The sequence below is a fragment of the Magallana gigas genome, chromosome 1 (assembly GCF_963853765.1).
Source record: "Magallana gigas chromosome 1, xbMagGiga1.1, whole genome shotgun sequence".
Classification (NCBI taxonomy): Eukaryota; Metazoa; Mollusca; class Bivalvia; order Ostreida; family Ostreidae; genus Magallana; species Magallana gigas.
This window is the reverse complement of record NC_088853.1, coordinates 59,789,825-59,812,419: the sequence shown is the minus strand read 5'-3', so window position 1 is coordinate 59,812,419 and position 22,595 is coordinate 59,789,825. Positions and strand designations below refer to the sequence as shown.

At 32.5% G+C, this 22,595-nt stretch overlaps 1 protein-coding gene and 1 long non-coding RNA gene across 2 annotated transcripts in view; one reads left to right on the top strand and one right to left on the bottom strand.

Annotated features, from left to right (window-relative positions):
* The window catches only part of LOC136276103 (uncharacterized), a 112,899-nt gene that overhangs the window by 1,647 nt on the left and 88,657 nt on the right, over positions 1–22,595 (bottom strand). Inside the window, exon 7 of the mRNA XM_066087073.1 lies at positions 457–672. Within this exon, the coding sequence (XP_065943145.1) occupies positions 457–672 (216 nt within the window). The remainder of the gene's footprint in view (positions 1–456; positions 673–22,595) is intronic.
* On the top strand, positions 10,628–14,141 carry LOC136274008 (uncharacterized). The gene is made up of 2 exons (XR_010712259.1): positions 10,628–10,923; positions 13,838–14,141. It is a non-coding gene; the product is annotated as an uncharacterized lncRNA (long non-coding RNA).

The window sequence follows — 22,595 nt, the reverse complement described above, 5'->3', positions numbered from 1 at the left end:
TAGAGAAGAAGATTTTCAAAAGATTAAATACATTTTTTACTATATGGTCATATTGGCCCCACCCTAGAGCCTGAACCCAGACCCAGGGACCATGAATTAACAGTTTTGGTAAAGACTTTATGGACATCATAACCACGCATTCAGTTTTTTCATCACTTGTGTGGGAGTAGAGAAGAAGATTTTTTGGCTCCACCTTTGGCGCCCCGGGGTTGGTAGAGCCATGGACTTCACAATTTAGATTCCTCTTACCATAGAGATGCTACACATCAACAATGATAATCAGTGAGCAGAAAAATGTTAAAATGTAAAATGGTAACGCACGATGACGGACGAAAACAAATAGCAATAGGTCACCTGATTTACCCCAAGTGACCTAAAAATATAACGTTTTATTTTTATAAAAGATTTTCTTTAATTTGATCATTTATTATAAAAAAAATGATTAAACATGATTACCTTTAAAATCGAAAGTGTTGTTGATATCCACAATATAATTGGAAATGACTTCAAAGATGTCTTGTCTATTAACTGGTGGTAAATTCAGCACTAATAATATGGGCGTTGGGATTTTTTGTCCCTTTACTAGTTTCTGTACTCGACAGCCCGAGAGAGACAGTGTACAAAAGTCTTCGAATTCTTTGTCTTTGGTGTCTTTTTGACAGTAATATAAACCTGCAAAATATTAAAAAAAAGATGTGTGTTATGTAGTTATAAGCATCAAAAAGTCATGAATAAAGAAAAAAAAGAGTGTTTAACAACACGGAGAATTGACATCTTTTAATGTATACTATTTTTTGGATGACTTTTTATAGACTTTGGCGATATCCATTTCGTTACGTATCGATTGTATTCAAAATCATAATTTTAGTGACGAGATTTCCAGACAAATATTATATATGCTTTTCATATAATGTTACAAATATAATGTTCATTAATGTATAAAACGAAGCACTATAAATCGGTTGCTAGAGAAAACCGTTGTCATTTAAACTAAAACATAAGCCATTCTTACAGACATAAAACAAGGTTGTACCCACAAGAAAAATATGTCAGATATTTAAATCAAACTATTTTATATTGACAATGTTCATATATTTTGAATTGAAACCGCTGGAAAGTTTAGTAAACACTACAATTAAACCTAGACAGTATTTAAAAATATCTTTACAGCATATATATTTATATATATAAATATATTTATATGGGTATATCCCTCTAACTATTTTTAGAATCAATAGAACAAGAAAGTAGTGCCTTTACGCAAAATAGTTCCTATACTTGCATATATTTCATATAAATATGTGAATGTATATACACAAATTTTATCATGTGTAAGCCTACCATGTTGCTTAGTACTTAATCCCTAAAACCTTTTTTGTTTATCATTAAGAAAATTGAATGAGATTATCTGTAACATTTTAAGTATTTATCTTTTCATACTATCTAAGATGAGGTTGTTTGTTGTCTGTGATCTCTTTTTCTGTCTTTTTTCTTTTCTCTGTATGTAATTATCTCTGTCCGTCTCTCTCTGTCTTGATCTCTATTTATGAGTTTTAAATTTTAATTATTGTGACACGAACTTGCATATGTTGAGGATATTGTTGGATACATGTAGAATTTAATTCAAAACATTTCATTTAAGAAAATTCAGGTTCATTTATAATTTCCAGAAATTACAATTGAGTTTATTGCAAATGAAATTATCAAAATGGCAGCATCAAAGGCCACATGAATTGATGGATTGACGGTAAAACTTTTAAAGTTGTCATTTAATCATATCTGTGATATTTTACATTTTATATTTAATGAGTCTATATCTTCATGTAAATTTACTGATGCATGGACAAGAGCTAGAGTAGTTCCATTGTACAAAGCGGGTGATGAACATCTGGTAAACAACTACAGACCTGTGTCTATTTTGCCAGCTATTAGCAAAATTATTGAACGTCATGTTTTTAATTCTTTTTATGAATATTTATCCATGAATAATTTAATTAACAAAAGTCAATCTGGTTTTCGACCAAGTCATTCATGTGAAACTGCGCTTATTTGTCTCACAGATAAGTGGTTCAAAAATATGGACGATGGTAAACTAACTGGAGTTTTGTTCATTGACCTGCGCAAGGCTTTTGATATACTCAATCATAATGTGCTTTTACACAAGCTTGCTTCTTTTGGAATTTGTCAAAATACTTTTAATTGGTTTCAGTCTTATCTTACAAATCGAAAGCAACGTGTTAGTTGGAGAGGTGCGTTATCCCATGAAAAAGATATATCTTTAGGAGTCCCTCAGGGGTCAATTTTAGGACCATTATTTTTTTATTTTATATATAAATGACTATTCAAAATGTCTCAAACACTCTTCGGTTACAATGTATGCAGACGACACATCAAAGGACATAAGTGACAAATCTATAGATACAATAAAAAAAACTCCAAGAAGACTTCGAGCTATGTACGAAATGGATAATTAAAAATAAACCTAGTATACATCTTTTAAAGACGTAGTGTATGCTTATTGGCTCATCAAAAAGGTTGCAAAAATGTAGAAATTTGAACATAAATTTTAGTGGTGTGCAAATTGAATTTGTGAAACAGGCTATAATATTGGGGATTTTTATAGATAATACCTTATCCTGGAATGCTCACATCGATTTTTTTTCAATGAAAATTATAGTAAAACTTGCTGTGTTAAGGAGAGTGAGCTATTTTATGCCACCAAATGCATTACAGAAGGTTTTTAATAGCATTGTGTTTCCACATTTTACTTATTGTTGTACTGTCTGGTGTAATGTAAACAACCAACTGTACTTAGATAAGTTGTTAAAACTTCAGAAGAAGGCCGCCAGAATATTGTTAAACGTACGTAATATTTTAACTCCTACTAGTTTTTTTATTTTCTTGTTTATCATGGATGCCAATTAAGGATTTTTTTATGTTTAGACAGGAGATCTTTTTGTACAAGGTTTTACACAACCAAATGCCCGCTTATCTTAGCGTGTTTAGATATACAAGAGATGTTAATTGTCGACAAACAAGATCAAATGATTTTATATCAAACCTTTTATATTTACCACGTCCAAAAACAGAAAATTACAGACGTTCCTATATTTACTCTTCGGCATTTCTTTGGAACAAACTTTCTCAAAATATCCGAAACTCTACTTCAGTAATTATTTTAAAATCTGTGTATCTTCGGGAGTATTTTCACAGAGCTAATAGTTAGCTATAATAGTTTTTTTATAACTCACATTTTAATACATGTAAATTGTAACAGTAACATGAATATTATCATGTACTAAGACAGTAATGTACTTGTATTTTTTTATATTTGTGTCTTTTTATATTTAGATGCTAATTGTATTATTATAATGTATATGATTGTAAATATGTTTTAATGCAGGACCACGATGTAAAACTTACAGGGTTAATGAAGCATTATTGTGCCTCGAAGATGTTAAATTTTTAACTACAACGTCACTTTTGTTTTAACGTTACGTCAATTTTTAAATTTTAAAAAAGTAATTTTGTCCAGGGTGTTTTTCAAAAACGCTTATAGATAGAGACTTGGCATTTTGTGGGCTGAAGCATTGATTGTTTTTATTTGGAAATAAGGCTGGAATTTAGTTTCCGACACTTCCGGTCCCAACCGGAAGTGTTTTAAAATTTTCGAATTTCCGAATTTTTCGTTTGAATTTCAAATGTTTATATTGTTTGTAGTGTTGGTTATTCTGAATACGAAACTGCAATCTGTTTGAAAATCGGACGATGCCTTATTTGATTTGGGTTTGGCCCCTAGTATAAGAGACCTAGAGGGCTCTAAAGTCTTTTTCCTATAGCTCTTTACCAAGGGATATTTCGTTATAGATTATAGAAGCAAATATGTTTATCTAACAGTTATGTAGCTTAACAGTATAATGATTTTCTCATGTGTTACGTAATTAGGGAATTTTAGGGGTCAGAAGTTCAAAACTTTGATTACCCATATCTCAGAAAGGAAAAATATTTTGTAATGCAGTATAAAAGAAAAGATACTCAAAATGATGTACTTAACAACATGCAACCTTAAAAATTTGGTTCAGCAGCCCAAATAAGGAGATAAGGGACCGGCCCCTAAAACATTCTTTCTCAGATATCTTAAAAATTGTAACAAATTTCTAAACAATTGTTGAGCACATTGTCTTTATAATTAAATGACCTTTCATTTGATACCAAGAAAAAGGGGCTGGCCCTTAAATGTGGGATCTAGAGGGCTCTAAAGTCTTTTTCCTATAGCTCTTAACCGAGAGATATTTTGTATTAGATTATGGAAGCAAATATGTTTATCTTACATTTATGTAGCCTTACAACATAATGATTTTCTAATGTGTTACGTAATTAGGGGTTTGTAGGGCTCAAAAGTCCAAATTTTGATCACCTATATCTCAGAAAGAAAGAATATTTTGAAATGCAGTGTAAAAGAAAAGATGCTCAAAATGATGTACTGCAGTATTTAACAACATACAACCTAAAAAATTTGATTCAGTGTCACTTGTTGAACAAAGCTCTTACACCTAAAACAAAAAAGCATCTGGCCCTTAAATTGTAGACCCTCCTTTTCTGTTTTAAATTATTTTAACTGATAAATAGCAAAATCAAGATCGAACATAAATCTTAAATTCTAAAATCAGACGGAATGCCTCCTCGTTGCTCGCAACGAGATCGTGTCTAGTTCTTATTCGGGTCTTCCGTTATTCTTCGGTTTTTTAAGGTCCTCCGTTTCCAACGGAAGACCTTATTGTTATTGCTGTGTTTCTTTTTCCCTATTCTTCTATATTATTTTTTTTTCTTACAAATTTTGTGCACGCGACATCTCGAAAACTACTCAATTGATTTTCTTGAAACTTTGCGATCTAATAGATGATGATATGAACCGTATGGAATTTTTTTTATTGATGACGTCACTTCCGATTTTGAGATATATTCATTTTATCGATTTTCAGAGGGGTATCTTGTCGGCAGTACTCCTCTTAAAATATAGAAGATATAAACTTGAAATTTTCAGTGATGGTAGACGGAAGACTGAAATTATGCATGAAGGTTTAAAATCATTTCGATCGCCAAAAGCGTTGAAGCTCGCCTGGACCCGAAAATTGAGATGAAAAAAACGTCATTATTTTTTCTAGGTTTCTTTGTTTATCTCTTTTTTAAAAAAATATTTTGTTAAGACATGTAATGTAAAAAATGTTTATAATTACAAGACCTTTCAACTGATAGCAAGAAAAAGGGGCTGGCTCCTCAAATTAGGGGACCAAAGGGCTCTAAAGTCTTTCATCTATAGCCCTTTACTGAGTGATATTTGGTGAAAAGTTTTAGAAGCAAATATGTTTATTTTACAGTTATGTATCCAAGCAATGTAATGATTTTATCATCTATTACGTAATAAGGGTTTTTTGGGGCCAAAATTCCAAAATTTTGATCACATATATCTCAGAAAGAAAAAAGATTTTGAAATGCAGTAAAGAAGAAAAGATGCTCAGAATGATGTATTAGATAATTTGCAATTATCAAAATTTCGTTAAACGGCCCCTATTAGGAGTTAAGGGATCAGCTCCTAAAACGTTTTTTCCGATATATATCTCAAGAATGGTAACGAATTTCTAAACAGTGTTTGAACAAAATGGGTTTGAGATTTAAATGACCTTTTATTTGAGATCAAGAAAAGGGGCTGGCCCCAAAAATTAGGGGACCAAAGGGCTATAAAATCTTTCATCTGTAGCTCTTCACTGAGGGAAATTTGATGAAACGCTATAGAAGCAAATATGTTTATTTTACAGTTATGTATCCAAGCAATGTAATGATTTTATCATGTGTTACGTAATAAAGGGTTCTAAGGGGCCAAAATTCCAAAATTTTGATCACATATATCTCAGAAAAGGAAAAATATTTTAAAATGCAGTATAGAAGAAAAGATCCTCAGAATGATGTACTAAATAATATGCAATTATCAAAATTTTGTTAAACGGCCCCTAAAAGGAACTAAGGGATCAGCCCCTAAAACGTTCTTGTCCATATATCTCAAGAACGGTAACGAATTTCTAAACAGTTGTTGAACAAAATGGGTTGAGATTTATGTGACCTTCTATTTGAGATCAAGAAAAAGGGGCTGGTCCCTAAAACTAGGGGACCAAAGGGCTCTAAAATCTTTCATCTGTAGCTCTACACTGAGGGAAATTTAATGAAAGGCTAAAGTAGGAAATATGTTTAGCTTACAGTTATGTATCCAAGTAATGTAATGATTTATTCACGTGTTATGTAATAAGGATTTTTTTAGGGTTAAAGAGTTTAAAACTATGACCATATATATCTCAAAAGGAAAACATTTTGAAATGCAGTATAGTAAAAAAGATGCTTAAAATGATGTACTTTACAAAATGCAACCTTCAAATTTTGGTTCAGCGGCTCAAATAAGGAGATAAGGGACTAGCCCCTAAAAGTTTTTTTTTTCAGATATTTCAAGAACGGGGACGAATTTCTTAACACTTGTGGAACAAAGCTCTTATCCCTGAAACAAATAGTACCGGCCTTTAAAATGTAGACCCTGTTTTTCTAAAATTGGATAATTCATGAACAATTACTCTAATGGAACTTTAAAAAGCATCATGCCTTGTTGTGGTTTGTGTTTGATAAGAAATTATAACAAACAAAATTAAGGCGGTTTAAAGTAATTTACAATTGTTCGCTGTGAAAATTGGTGTTTCAATAAAAGTATGCAATTATGTTTTCTTTATTTTGTTTTTTATAATTTTATAATGATATTTAGATGTGTTTACAAAATTGAAAAATCACCCCACTCTGTAGGGTATGTAAATGTACATTTGACCTTGAAATAATATCTGCCATAATAATTACTTTTAAATGAACAAGAAACAACTAATTTTTACCTTTTAATGTATATATGCATACAAATATAAGAAAACATGTAAAATTTGATCGTTTTTCACGGAAGTCTCCCTCGTCTCCAGCTACCCAGGTGTGTTTGAATTTAATTTTAATATATGGCAGATGTTGAACTTTTAGGCCTTACTGTTTTAGCATAGTTAAAAGGAGACAAGAAACCAGAATAGATTAAATATTCACTAAATATGATTGTTAGCTTACTTTTTTTTTTCTTCATGGAAAAAACAATTCACATGCAGGAATACATGTCTGTTTGTTAATTAAAATGCTACAAATCATTCAATAAACAAACAAAGATCAAAATTTAGTATCATTGATGATTACTTTCAAATATGTGTTAAAAGTGACTTAAAGAAATTGCCACAAGTTTAAAAAAAATAAGTAAAAGATGTCAAACAATGACTTTTAAAGGGGCATGGTCACGATTTTCGTCAAATTCTATTGTTTTACTTTTATTATTTACAATGCTTTAGAAATGCATTTCTAATGATCAAATGAAATTTGAGAGTCAGTCTTTAAGTTTTTAAGCAAGATACAGAGCTCACAAATCTGTGTCATGTAAACAAGGCTCGTGTCCTGTTTTTGTTCACATAGGTTCAAATTACCAATTAAAAACCTTTTTCAAGATGATTTTTCTATCTTCGTATTCATTTTAAGCAAAGATAAACAATTCCTAACGTTTAACACATTCATTCTAGGTCAAAATTTAAAATTTTCACTTCAACATTCAAAATGTAAACAAAAGCTTTGTTTACATGTCAAATAATTGTAAGCTCTGTAACTCGCTTATAACTCAACAAATGACACTCAAATTTTGTTTGCCTATTAAGAATGCTTCACTAAAGCATTGTAATAATTCTAATCGGAAAAATAGTTTTTGACTTAAATCGTGACCATGCCCCTTTAATAAAAATCAAAAGATTTTTATTTTTTTTTTTTTTTTGGGGGGGGGGGGGGTATACAGTATACATGTAAGGACATTTCTAAGTGATGTGATGCTTTTATCATGATAATATCATGTAGATGTGTTGTATTGAAAAAGGTTTCTTATTGAAGGAGGTTGAGCATCAATTGACCTCTAAAAGGTTAGGCAAAGATGTTTTACTATGGAAAACCCAATAAGGCTGTGTTTAATAGAGGAAAGTTGAAATGGAGGGTTTACTTCAATGGCCATATTTTTCTTAAACCTCAATGGAATTGGGAATATGGGGTATACTTTTTCTCAAAATTGCACTAGCTTTTTAAGTCTAAGACAAAACATCTTTTCATTACATGATAATGTAATAAGTTAAAGGTAGCAAGGAACAGTTTTGAATAAAGTACCCATTTATAATTTTGTAAAATTGAGAGTTGCTGTACTTGAAGGCTTATGAGTTTTGTAATGATTCATGAAATGAATTTAAATGATTATCTTTAGTAAGAGGGATGTCTCCTGTTTGAATTGGTATGCAATATGAAGGTTCCTAATGTTAAGTGCATGAAAAGCAGGAGTATAAATTTTAAAACTATGAATGTTGTGTTGACTGCACAGTGATATTGCAGGTTACAAATGGGAGGTAATATAACTCGGAATGTAGGTGGATGGGACATTATATACCTTTTTATTGGCTATGAGGATGTAGCAAGTTTATTTTCCACCAAGGCAGCAACTATATCACGAGGCCAAGCCGAGGGAAATAGTTGCTGTCGAGGGGGACAAAAAACGTGCTATTGTCCAAATAGTAAGTATTTATTTTATTATCCAAAAAAAAAAATTATTTGTCGGCAGTGCAGAATTTTTTTTAAGATAAACAAATCAGAGTTATCAGACTAAGAGTTTAATGCAGCGATCGGATTACATCAGAGGTGTTCCGAGTTTGAAAATGAGGGAAATTGAATGAATGCTGCTGGTGAATGGTTTTGATGACTATTCACCATGGGCAGATAGCACGGAAACTATTTCATGGTTCGATAGAAAAGCATATTTATGCGGGTACCCTATAGTGATCAGTTTGTTCGTCTGTCCATCCGTCCGTCTGTCCGTCCAAGATCACTTATCGGGAGCATAATTTCTCATACTTGGCTCACACTTGGTTTAAAAAAAAACGTTAAGTTCAAAGTGAAATTAACTCGTACCAAAAAATAATTCGAATTTTGTTAAGTCGTGCTTTAACACATTCGGATTTTTTTTGTTAAGTCGTTCTTAGAATCGTTTAAGTTTTTGTTAATTCGTATATAAAACATTCGTATTTTTTCAGTCGTACCAAGAATAATTCGATTTTTTTAATCTCTTTGTTTAAGTTGCTCTTGTTATTGATTTAAATACTCTGCTTCTTGCAGGAACATCAAGCTTTACTCTCGACATTAACGGAAGACCCACTCGTTGCTTTGAAACGAGCTTTGGTCTAGTTATGGTCTTCCGTTTTAAACGGAAGACCCTCTTGTTATTCTTCGGTTTCTTTTTAGGGTCTTCCGTTTCCAACGGAAGACCCTCTTGTTATTCTATTGTTTCTTTCTATTATTAGGGTCTTCCGTTTTCAACGGAAGACCCACTTTTTATTCTTCGGTTTCTTTTTAGGGTCTTCCGTTTCCAACGGAAGACCCTCTTGTTATTCTATTGTTTCTTTTTTATTATCATTAGGGTCTTTCGTTTCCAACGGAAGACCCTCTTGTTATTCTATTGTTTCTTTTTATTAGGGTCTTCCGTTTTCAACGGAAGACCCTCTTGTTATTCTATTGTTTCTTTTTATTAGGGTTTTCCGTTTTCAATGGAAAACCCTTCTGTTATTCTACTGTTTCTTATTATTTTTTTTTCCGCAAATTTTGTGCAGGCCATTTCTCGTACATTTGTTGTCTGATTGTTATGAAACTTTCAGGGTATGTAGACAATGTTAAGGTCTATGGAGGTTTTTTTTTCAAATTTTTAAAATTTACTTCCGGTAATGAGTGATTGCTCTTGAATAAAAAATTGGGGGGTCTTTTGTCCAGAGTTGATCTCGGGAACTACAAAAGATAGTTGCATGAAATTTAGCAGAATTGTTGGTAACATTTTATAGTTTTGCTGGCATGAAAATTTTGGCAAAATGTTTTTTAGTTGGGATTAAGCTATTTGACGGTAAAGTTTAAGGTTTTTTGGGGTCTGAAATTTTGTTGCTTTTTGTATAATAACCTTTAAACTAAAAATGTTTTGTTAATACATATAGAACAAAAGTTGTTTAGAATAACGAGAGCTTTCATTTAAAATTAAGAAAAAAGGGCTGGCCCCTATAATTAAGGGTCAGCAGCCCATACACGTATTTTTCTGATAGCAAAAATCGTTATCATTTTATGAAAAAAAATGAATTCAGTTATTGTTAATATATTAAATAATGTCATTTTGTATCAAATTAAAAAAGTTCTGTGCCTTATTTTTTTTCAAATTTCATAAAACAAATATCTGAGAATCGTACATGAACGAGTTAATATGTCTACATAGACACACAAGCGAACAAAAGAATGCCACTTTCGGGCCCAGGCATTTACTGCATTACGTTGTGTTGCGTCTTAGATAAATTTTTGTGATTCAATTTAATTTTTTTTTTCATCTATATCATTTATGAATTCAATGAACACACATTATTTAAACGTTCTATGTGCAACTATTTTTTGGGCCGCCCCTGTTTGTAACCCCCGCGCGCGCGCCGAATGTAAACAATAACGAACGGCATTGTAGAAAAGAGAGAGCGTAATGCAGAAGAGAAGTTGTGTATTCTTTCGGTGTACACATGCATTTTCAAGTTACTGTGCAACATATGAACATGCACAGGGAACAATACTACATATTTGTATAAGGAGGGATATATTCTCGTGTGAATCGTTTACGAGGAAATTCTGACAGCCACACTTCTGTCGACCATGTCGACGGATGTTTATGTTTCCATTGATCAGCCGTTGATAAGCTACGAGTAATAAAGGGGGAAAGATGGACATTAAAGTGTGTGATCTATGTGGATGTTACTGAAGAAGGTGAGGATTTTTATTTCTTTTAAAGTTTCTTGTCTATAGTGGTTAAAATGTCAGCATGTTAACTGGTTAACATTTAGTCTATACTATAGATGTACATGTAAGTACGTGCACACTGTCACTGATGTATGTTATTTTTCTAGTCCAGACAATATAAATTCTTTTAACAGAATTAAATCCCAAATGTTTGACCTTTCACTTGTTTTTTTTCTTTCCTTTTTACCAGAATTTTGTGTAAATTACAATTCAATTTATTGAGAAAATCCACATGTGGCGAAAGTCATACATACAGTATACAAATATACATGTAGTTGGTACTGTACATAAATTTTCTATGTTATGTGCATCACATATGAATTTACAAATAGATCTTGATGATTTAACATCTGCTGGGTTAAAATTTTATAAGAATTACAGAGTTTGATGTTTTTGTTATGGTGTGGGTGTTTGTTTACTAACGTGTAGTTTTTACATTGTTTACTGGATGTTTAGACTTGCTCGAGGTTCATGGGTGACTGGAAAGGATGACCGAATTTATCTATTTAAAAAAAATCAGATTGTGAATTTTCAACTCAAAATTCAAAGCAGGGTCTAATTAGAAACATATGATCATATTTTTGTGCGGAAGACTCCAAATGTAGACATAAATACCCTGTAGACATACATGTAACATCAAGTAAATAAAATTGTATATTTCAGACTTCAGAGTTAAAACATGACTACAAAGTCTTTAATATCTTTATGATGCTGATCAATGTATCATTAGAGAGGTTTAGTAGACCAACGGGTACCTGGTACATGTACTTGTACATGTAGGTTACAAGTTAGAACTATGCGTACCACTCTACCAGTTCACATAATTTTTCTTGTTTAGCAGTTTTGATGTGTACTTGAATTGTCCTTGTTAATGTTTCAAATGTAATTTTTCATTTACATTCTCTTTTTTTAATCTGACTACTGGCAGTACTGGCATGCCAGCAGTTCTTGTCGAGGACCATTTCTCGCTGGTGCAATGTTAATCATATTTTCGTATATAATTTTATGTGTTGATAAAATGACGTAACAATGCACTGATGAAAAATGGTTCTCAACGATAACTGATCGCACGCCAATATTGATTAATTACAGACAAAAACTGAAGGTTGCAAGTTTTATTTTTTATTGAACACCATTGTTTAAAATAACTTTGTATATATGTGACGGTCAGACCGGTTTAAATACCAGTGTTCAGTTGGTAGAGCACCTGACTAGAGATTCAGGGGGCCCAGGTTTAATTCCTGGTTTGGTCCTTCATTATTTCTCCCATCCTGTTACAATATTAAGGCTTGGACGATTCTGTACTTAGCCGATTCGGTACATATCACTTTTTCATTAACAAGTAATCCAAAAGTTGTCCACACTCCAGATTTAGCTTCCTAACAGGTTTGACAACTTTACGAGGTTTTCGGCCATCTTTGTACTTTCATATTAGGCGCGCAGACTAAAAATAGCCGATATATGAAGCTCAGATATTTTTGGAAAATAAAAAAAAGTTCGCATAGGTATCGTAATGTATTAATGGTAAATGTAACGATCCAAATATCGTCAAAATATATACCGTGGTGCATCGGTGGATTGTTCCATCCCTATACAATATTGGTATTGTAACCAACCCCTGGAACTGTCAGGTTAACTCCTGCCAGGGGAAGAGCCAGGTGTGATCTTTGAGGGTGAAGATCATTTAAGGGGGGATGTGATGGTCAGACTGGTTTGAATACCGGTACCAGATACATGTAGCTCAGTTGGTAGAGCACTTGACTAGAGATTTAGAGGGCAAGGTTCGAATCCCAGTCTGTTCTGTCATTATTTCTCCCATCTTGTACATATATATCAGATATATTACAGATGATTATAAGAGTCATCACATGTTTTGCAAGATGCAAACATTGTATTAAAACCTTTACTTTACAACACAATACATTTAAGTGAATATTTATGTCTCTTGATATTATTTGGTGTGGTGTTCTTGACAGCATCGCATTCAAGTCAGTGTCAGCTACATTATGCATAAACAATTTTACCCGCTCCTAAACCACAATTTTTCTTATTAGTGGATTCAGCTTACCGCCGATTGGCTGTTGTTGCAGCAGACTTATAATATATGCACGCACAAAACACAATGAACTTATCAGAGAATGAAAAATTCATCGAGTTACTTTCAACTGTTGGAATTTGGGTATTTTTTTTAAAAATGTATACTTGTGACAAAACATATAATTTTGTGGTACATACAGCTGTAGCTTTATGAAGAAAATTTGGGTTAGACATATATATAGCTACCATGCAAGTAAGTGATATTTACTTAAACTTCCAATTTATGACGCACGAAATATATGCTACTTTTATAAAGATTGACATACATATAATGTAACACATTCTGTGAAAAATAATCTATTAAAAATTCTTCATTAAGTTTACTCATACATGTTTTATGCTAATTACACATAGTATTGTTTTTAAAACATGTAATTTAAAAGAAAAAAAACCAAAACCCTCGCCAAGTTTCAAAAAAAAACCCGGTAGAATTGATAAAACATGGTATACCAGAAGGAAATACATGTACTTTGATGCTGTTCAGATGGGTAATATTCCTTTGTAATTTTCGAATTGAAATTTTTGTCTGTTGCACTACAAGAAATAAACTCTAGCTCTCTTTCTCTCTCAAACTCTCTCTCAATCTGATAAGTGTCTATACCTAAGAAATTTTTTAAATATTATATTATGACTTGATATGCAAATTTTTGATCTTGTACTGCCTAAATGTTATGTCATGTATTGGGATATGTAATTTTTTCCAGAAATAATATGCATATGTTAATGTAAACACAGCTATTACTAGAACATGTATGTAAACACAGCTAATTATTTTTCTTTTCAGCTCAAAACGGACTCTTGTTCCGACATGGCACCACATGGCTTTTACCTGTTGATTCTTGTGGGTCAGCTCTTGAGATTAACCTGTCACCTCTATCCACATGCATATTCCTTGTGTTCTACAGACTTTTTACCGGTAATTCAAATTAAATCGGATAATGCATGAATAATAATGGAACTTGAAGAAAGCATCATCCCATGTTGTGGTTTGTGTTTGATAAGAAATTATGAAAAACAAAATTAAGGCTATTTAAAGAAATTCATAATTGTTGTGAAAATTTGTTTTTCAATAAAAGTATGCAATTATGTTTCCGTTATTTTTTTATTTTATAAAGGTATTTAGATGTGTTTACATAATTGAACCCCCACCCCCCCATCCACTTGTCTGCATTAAGATTACATGTAGGATATGTAAATGTACATTTGACTTTGAAATAACATCTGCTATGATAATTACTTTTGAAATGAACAAGAAACAACCTATTTCTACCTTTCTAAGGTATATATGCATAAAAAAAGGAGAAAAACATGTCAAATTTTGAACATTTTTCATGGAAATCAACTCTGTCTCCAGCTACGTGGGTGTTTGAATTTTATTTTAATTTAAAGCAGATGTCTAACTTGTAGGTTGTATCTTACTGTTTTAGCATGGTTAGAAGGAGACTAGAAATCAAAATAGATTAGATATTCACTAAATATGATTGTTAGCTTACTTTTTTTCATAAAAACAAGAAATCACAAGCAGGACAGCTGTCTATTTGTTAATTAAAATGGTGTTAATCATAAAATGAACAAATAATTAGGATCAAATTTTAGATTCATTGATGATTGTTTTCAAATATGTGTGAGAAATGACTCAAGGAAATTGCCATAAGTTTCATAAAATTAGGTAAAACATTTTTCACCATGACTTTTTATGAAAATCAAAAGATGGGGGGGGGGGGGGGGGGAGGGGGTATACATGTAAGAATATTTCTAAGTGATGTGAAGCTTTTATCATGATTATATAATGTAGATGCATGTTGTATTGAATAAGGTTTTTTTTAAAGGTGGTTGAACAACAATTGACATCTAAAAGGTCAGGTAAAGATGTTTTACTATGGAGAACCCTGTAAATCTGTGTTTACTAATGGAAATTGGAAATGGGGGGTTCACTTAAATGGCCATATTTTTATTAAACCTCAATGGAATTTGCAATATGTGGTATTCAATTTCTCAGAATTGCAATAACTTTCTTATTCTAAGACAAACCGTCTTTTTATAAAATGTTAGTGTACTAAGTTAAAGGTACAAGGAACAGTTTCGGATAAAGAACCGTCAATATTTTTGTAAAATTGATAGTGACTGTAGTTGAAGATTAACCAGTGTTGCGTAGATTCATGAAATGAATTTTAATGTTTATCAATAGTTAATGGGATGTCTCTTGTTTGAATTGGTAAGGCCTAAAAAGAAATTAGTGTGTTTAGGGTAACACTGATGAAAAAATTAGGTTAGGTAGGTGGAGTTTTTTTATTTATTTTATCTATTTTTTTTGCCCGAATCCTAAGAATGTTTGTTTGTGTCATATTTAAAAACGTATTTTTTATTGGAAATAAGATAAAATTCACAGTCGGATAAAATCAGGCATCTAAAAATGGTAGGATCGGGCCATTTTTGTAGGTTAGGTCGGGTTACCCGAAACACACAACATTTTTTTTTAGGCCTAAGCAATATTAAGGCCCCTAATTTTAAGTACATGAGAAGCAGTAATAAATTGTGAAACTTGCGGCTTTGACTGTTGTGTTGACTTTACACAGTGAAATTGAAGGTTACAAACGGGAGGTTATATAACATGAAATGGAGGTGGATGGGATATTATATGCCTATTTAGTATCTACTAGGTATGAGGACAATAGCAAGTTTATTGTCCCCCAAGACAGCAACTATTTCATGAGGCAAAGCCAAGGGAAATAGTTGCTGTGGGGTGGGACAATAAACTTGCTATTATCCAAATAGTCAGTTAATTAAGGTCTTCCGTTTCCAACGGAAGACCTTACTATTATTCTGAAAAAATTTCAAATTTCTTATTATTTTTTTTTTCTTCTAGACGCCAACTTTGATCCTTAATATCTCGCTCGTTTGTTCACCGATTGTTTTGAAATTTTCAGGACTGATAACATGCCGCGTGATGTTGTCGTTGCATAGTTTAGTTGAGGAAAATCCCCATTCGGTTTTGAGTTATTCCCCTTTTAGTAAAATTTAACGACTTCTCTTGTCCAGGGGGGTTTAGCTATAACGATGGCTGGCAGAGTCTCAAAGATTGGCTGGTTTGGAAGCTAATACATTGAATTTGTGCGAGATATATTTTATTTATTATTTAAATGCAAATAAAAGGGGTGGTATAGATGTTGAAACAAAGGCAAGAAAAAAATTCAAAAAAATTCGCGTATTTTCCGTGTTAGTTTCCTACCTGATAAAAATTTGTTATAACATGTATTTTAAAAGATCTTGGTCTTACCAAGACCTTTCATTCGGTATACAGAAAAAGGGGCTGGCCCCTATAATAAAGGAGTTAGATGCGTCAAAAGTTTTTTGTCAATAACTTGTAAAGGAATAAAAATTTCTAATGCATTATTGAAGCAAAGTTGTAAAGAAATTAATTTTGAATCCTTCCGTGGTATTCAATTTAATGTTTTCGTAATTTATAGCCAGTATTTGCAGAAACAATTGTTGTCAGTTCGGTCCATTTTTGTGGGGGTGCGCACGTTTAGGAGGTTATGAAAGGGCTTTTTGTAATGCACTAACTGATACATGCAGCGCGCAAAAATAATTCTACATAAAATTCCCAAATGTTTTTATTCATATGTACATATTCATTTCATAAAGATGAACGTCTTTGACCTTATTTTTGTTGTTTGTTTCATAACTGTGCCCCTTTCTATATTTAGATGCATTACGAGACTCAGGTAACCGATCGATAGAAGAGTCGCTAGCTGTATTCAGGCCGTCCCTTGACGACAGTGCATATGCTTGTAGAGCTGGACGTACACATGTTTAACGCCCCACTGTGTTACTGTAACAGAGACATTTTGAATTGTTTCAGTACTGGGAGATGTGTTAATTAAATGGTTCGAATGCATGGTAATTAAACTCAACTTTTCTACAGTACGCATACACGGCCGTCATATAAAGCACAATGTGTATTACTGACATACGCTGGCAATTTAAACGACCGCGGGATTGCTCCCGATAGAACATTTCTTTTAAAGCAAAACAAAATACTGATTTCCGATGGATATAATATTATCATCGTGGAGATGATTTTAAAAAGTGAACTTAATATTCGTATACGATAATATTTGAATCCAAAGCCGCTATTTTAAGTAACGGTTATTAGGGATACATGTATTAAGTATGACTTGCCCCGCGTTTCACGTTTTTTACTTGCAATGCATCTACAAACGAAAATACCAAACAACCTTCGGCAGCAATTTATAAATAATTTATTACATACTAGTACACAATATTAAAGAGATAATTAAATAAATTGTGCTTTATAATTGTACTCGCTATCTTCCGTGGAAATAATGGCATGGAAAAAATGTTGTTCAATGTTCATCAAAAACGATGTAGCCTTAGCAATCGAAAATAATTAACAAACTGTATATTGATAGATTGACACATTAACAAACATTCAGACCCGCAATGTATTTTTTGCAAATTCTATAAAATGTCGACTCAATAAGTTAATTTTTCCGTTTGGGGTATTTTGAATCACATGTGTACGCTATGTGTACATGTACATATAGATTAATAGCCATATAGATAAACACTTTCAGTGTTGAATTTTTAAAAGATATCTTGTACATGCAAAGCAATCCAATGCAAGGGCTATTAAATTCGAACAATGTACATACGATAGGGATCGAACTGATACTGGTTCTGCTTGTTCTACAAACAGCGAATGAAATGCGAAGTATTAGGGTGTTATTTTTTAAACAAATAAGTATTGCTCTCTTAAAACCTTGCATTACTAAACAAAGTATTTCATCGGAAGCATTATTAGTTACCTTAGCTGCATATATGTAGCTCTCCTTCTGGAAAAATTGAGTACCATCCGAAATTTTTCATAGCAATAGCTTTCCAAAAAGCTTGCCTGACTACCCAAATTTATTCAATGGAAGCATGCAATGTATCAATTAGACTATCTTATAAGAAATGAAATTTAATTTTCGCTGCGGATCATAAATTATTAAACTGAACGTGCAGAGTTTAGAAGCAATTTCAATCTTTTTCTTCGATCGAGTGCATGTACCTGTATATCACTGGAAATTAAATCATTTCATTATTTTAAATCATTTTAGGAATGTACATGTATCGAATAATCTCAAACAGCCAAATTGAAAATTGAATTTGTTATATATTAGATGCAAAATCAAAGACATTTTGTTATTTCTAACCATACAGGAAAGGATATTCAAACACGTACATGTAGCATCGTTATTTGAAAGTGTATGTGTGTGGGGGGGGGGGGGGGGTTAGGTGGGCAGCTTCATCAAAAAAAAATCTTGACAAGGAATTTAAAAAATGGGGAATTTTGAAAATCCTAATCCGTAGGTGGGAGGGGGTATTTACATTTTAACTTCAATTTAATTCAATTAGAATTACTTTATTTTTTGGTTCCATTTATTACATGCTCCGACAAAAGTGAAAGATCCATGATATCTCTATTTATTATATGACCAGTTAAGAGATAGAGTGGGTAAGACCATCTATACACATCATGTGCTCTGGCCTAACTTGGACTCGCCCACTAATCGGCGAGCCAAAATTATGAATGAGACGTATTATGGCGCGAAGTCTTTCTTTACCATTCACGCAACAGCTGAGATCTCAGATAGATCCATCGGCATAGATCCACTGGGAGGGTGTCAACTAATAACTACATATATTATACTTTGGATAGAATGTTTTAGAAGAAATATATCGAATTAACATACACACTTCATTGACTAGCAATTGTTAGATGTACATTTACATTTGTACACGCGAGTGAAACCCTTTTCCAGATGAATGAAATCGCCCAATTGATCGAAAATCGGGTCACACGTACCCCACTTCGGCGAATTACTTGTACGTAGCCCCTCCAGTAAATATTCCAATTATATGAATTTATATTTGTTTTAATTAATCCAAACTGATGATTCTTTGTTAATGATGATAATCCAACACCAACTATTACTTACATTGTACTACTTAGACAATGTGTATCATCTTGCGATGACACCTCCCTCTTTTTTTTTGACCTTTCAAATATGGCAATCTATTTTTAAATCAGGATTACACACGTGCAATGTGAAATGCCCTTTTAATTGAACACTCTTGCTCATTGTGCTTATTACATCCCATATAACGTTTTCATCAATTATGAATATAAATGTTGACACATTAAAGATGCATCCTCAGGCAATTATTAATTCAAGCTTGTGGGTCCCCCCCCCCACACTTTTTCTCACAGCAACTAATTTTTTTTAAAATTTGCTTATAAAAAATTGAATTATCAAGGATGTAAAAAATTTATATAAAAATAAGGAAATTAGGATTGAAATTGGGAGTTGTTTTTTTTCTTGCTTGTCAAGATTTTTTCGATGAGTCTGCCCCCCCCCCCACTTTCAAAAAGGATGCTACGTGCCTGCATAAAGATAACAACATTCAAGGGCCTTCCGTCATTTTCAAGCCATGATAAACATGATAAAAAGGACTCTCAAAATAAGAAAATAGACGCAAAGTAAACTGCATTCATGGCATATGTTCACATTGTATGATGTGTCTCAAAATTCCTATTTTGGACTCGTCCACTATAACTACGAAAAAATTAATGAATGAGACATCCTGATTCTGGCGGGGAGTCTTGTAAATGAAATTTCCATTGATCTGAATGGATTTTTCCGTGAGGGTCGGGGTACTAGGTATAAAAACAAATTTAATCGTTCAAAGTTTTGAATTGTTAACAACGATATATCAGATCGAATGTTTTAGAGCGATTTATAAATCCAAAATACAGTCATTTTTAATCTGTTGACGCGTGAGCATATGTATTAAGTAGGCGGGCATCCCTACACCCTATTAATTGAAGACAAATGAAATCGCGTCCAGCAGAACTCCCTGGCATTTTAGTGTTTGTTATTATAAATTTATGATTTTGTTTGTTAATAACAATTCAACATCAATTATTAATTAACAATGTACACTCTAGTACGCTTATACACAGTTTTGTTGCGATGACCCCCCCCCCTCCCCGGACATTATACCTATTTTTAAATCAGGATTACACACGTGCTTGCATGTGCAGAAGACAATCTGGAACTTAACTGATAACTATATCATCTCTTTGGAGATTTATTTCTCCGTAAGCAAATACGTGTAGTAACTTATACATGCAATTGTGAAAACCATAGAGGAATGCATAATCTGCGCATAATAACTAACTGCTTGATGCAATATTTCTTTTTTCCAACATGTTTTAAGTCAATGATAATATGAAAATATATGCTTGACTTCATATCGGAAATTACTCATTTTCTTTATTCCCCTTTTCAATAACCAAAACAAACCAACAGACCAAATTGATCCAGATAAATAAATTATCAAAAATAAACCTAAAAAACAAACTACACTTTCATCCTTCACCCACAATATTGCCTTTTCGATATTTGTCATCGTGGTAGATCCGTGTAACAATCTATTAAGTAGGTGCTTGCACGACATAGAACCGGCCCTTGCTGATCAACGTTTTCATTAACACATATAAAGGAAAAATAAATATTTAGATTTTTCCTTGGATTTATTTTGATGTAAATAAAAAAGAGAAGAAATTAGTTCTATAATATATATGCGATGTAAATCTTTTTTCCACGCAATATTTCGTATAAAACAACGAAGAGTAGTATCTTGAAACTTCATTCAAAATTTGATTAGACCTTTAAATTGTAAAATGCTAACATTGAAAATTGTGCCCGATTTCTTTTTTTTTAAGATAAAACTTTATTTAAAAAACTGATTCTTTGAGACAAAATAAATAAACATAATCAGTTTGATATTCTCTAAGTGCAGTTCTGTAGCTCTTAGTCTGAAAAAGAATCGGATGGACGACCTAGGACCCAGATCGTCCATCCAAATTTCTTGAATATTGCCATTTCTTTCGTACGCGGACGCATGTTGGCCGAATACTCACCAAGACTAAATGGTTCGTAAGTTTTAACTGCGTTTAAAGGTAATATTGGAATTCCGATAATTTTGAAAATGATTAATTAAATAAAAATGGTTAAAATTACCGTCAAATTACCGGCATCGGCCTTCCCCATGCGCGAATCAAGAAGAGTAGGGTGAGGGTTTCAGACCCCACCCCAACCCCCGCAAAATTTCTTTCCATTACATGTACAATATAAAATTACAAAAATATGCCTCGGACATCCCCAGGCAAACTCAAATAACCGTCAGACACTCAACCCCCACCCCAGGAAAATTTTTCTTATCTGCGCATGCCCCCTCCCCCCCCCCCCTCAAAAAACAAAATTATTCTTCAGAACCCCCTGTAAAATTTCCAGGATCTCCGCATACATTCTAAAAGATTCATTGGCCCTTGCTTTCGATAAAAAATGCGAGTAAAATGTTTGGTCTTTTTACGTTCATACCGGGCATACCCACTGTGTGATTATAATCGTCGTCCATATTCTGTGTATATTGAGTCAATTATGATGATTCGATAAGTTTCTCAAAATAAAATGCACATGCAAAAAAACAACATGCGGCGAATCAAACTTCAGACAACTTTTAAAGATCTGTATTTGCTTATATACATGTACTTTGTTTCTTTTACACAGTGTTTATACATCTATTATTGCACCATGGTCAGGTATCAATTTTTATATTACGTCACAAGTATGACGCAGCTACGACGGAAGACCTAATCGTTGCTTGCAACGAGCTCGTCTCTAGTTGGTATATTATTATTCCGAATAAAACTTTATTTGTCAGTGATGCAGAATTTCTTGATGATAAACAAATTAGAGTTATCAAACTTTGTATTTAATGCGGTGATCTGATTAGGTCAGAGGTGTTCCGAGTTTAAAAAGGTCATAGCAGAATTATATTTAAAATTCCTTGTCTGGAGTACATCTTATCTCCCTTTGCTCCAATCAGGCTCATACTTCATCCACATGATGCCTTTGATCAAAGGATATGCAATGACCTCGAATGATATTTGTAGATCAAGTGTCAAGGTCATATCAGATCACACAAAAATCCATATTTCAATATACACACAGCACATATATATATATATATATATATATATATATATATATATATATATATATATATATATATATATATATATATACCTGACTTATGCATTTGGTAGACCGATTGTATTATTTTATCTTTATTAGGGAGACCAGTAGATTAGGGAGACATATTTTGGTCTCCGTATTATTTTGACCTTGTCTAAAATGTAATTGGCTTATCTTTAAATGAATGAACGGTGTGTCTTTGCCTAAAATGCATCAATGTGTCTATTATTTGACATCCAATAGTTGCCTTTTGTCTATCTTTTTTCGTAAAAAGGAATTCAATCTGCCTCCATCGTATAATTAGCAATGACTATTTTTCTGCATTTAGGAGACCAACGAAAACTTGCAATATTGCAAAAAATCTAACATATATAATTTGTTTAGCCTTTAATTATTCTTAATGAACTTGTTTTCAAAATACTTTTTCACTTT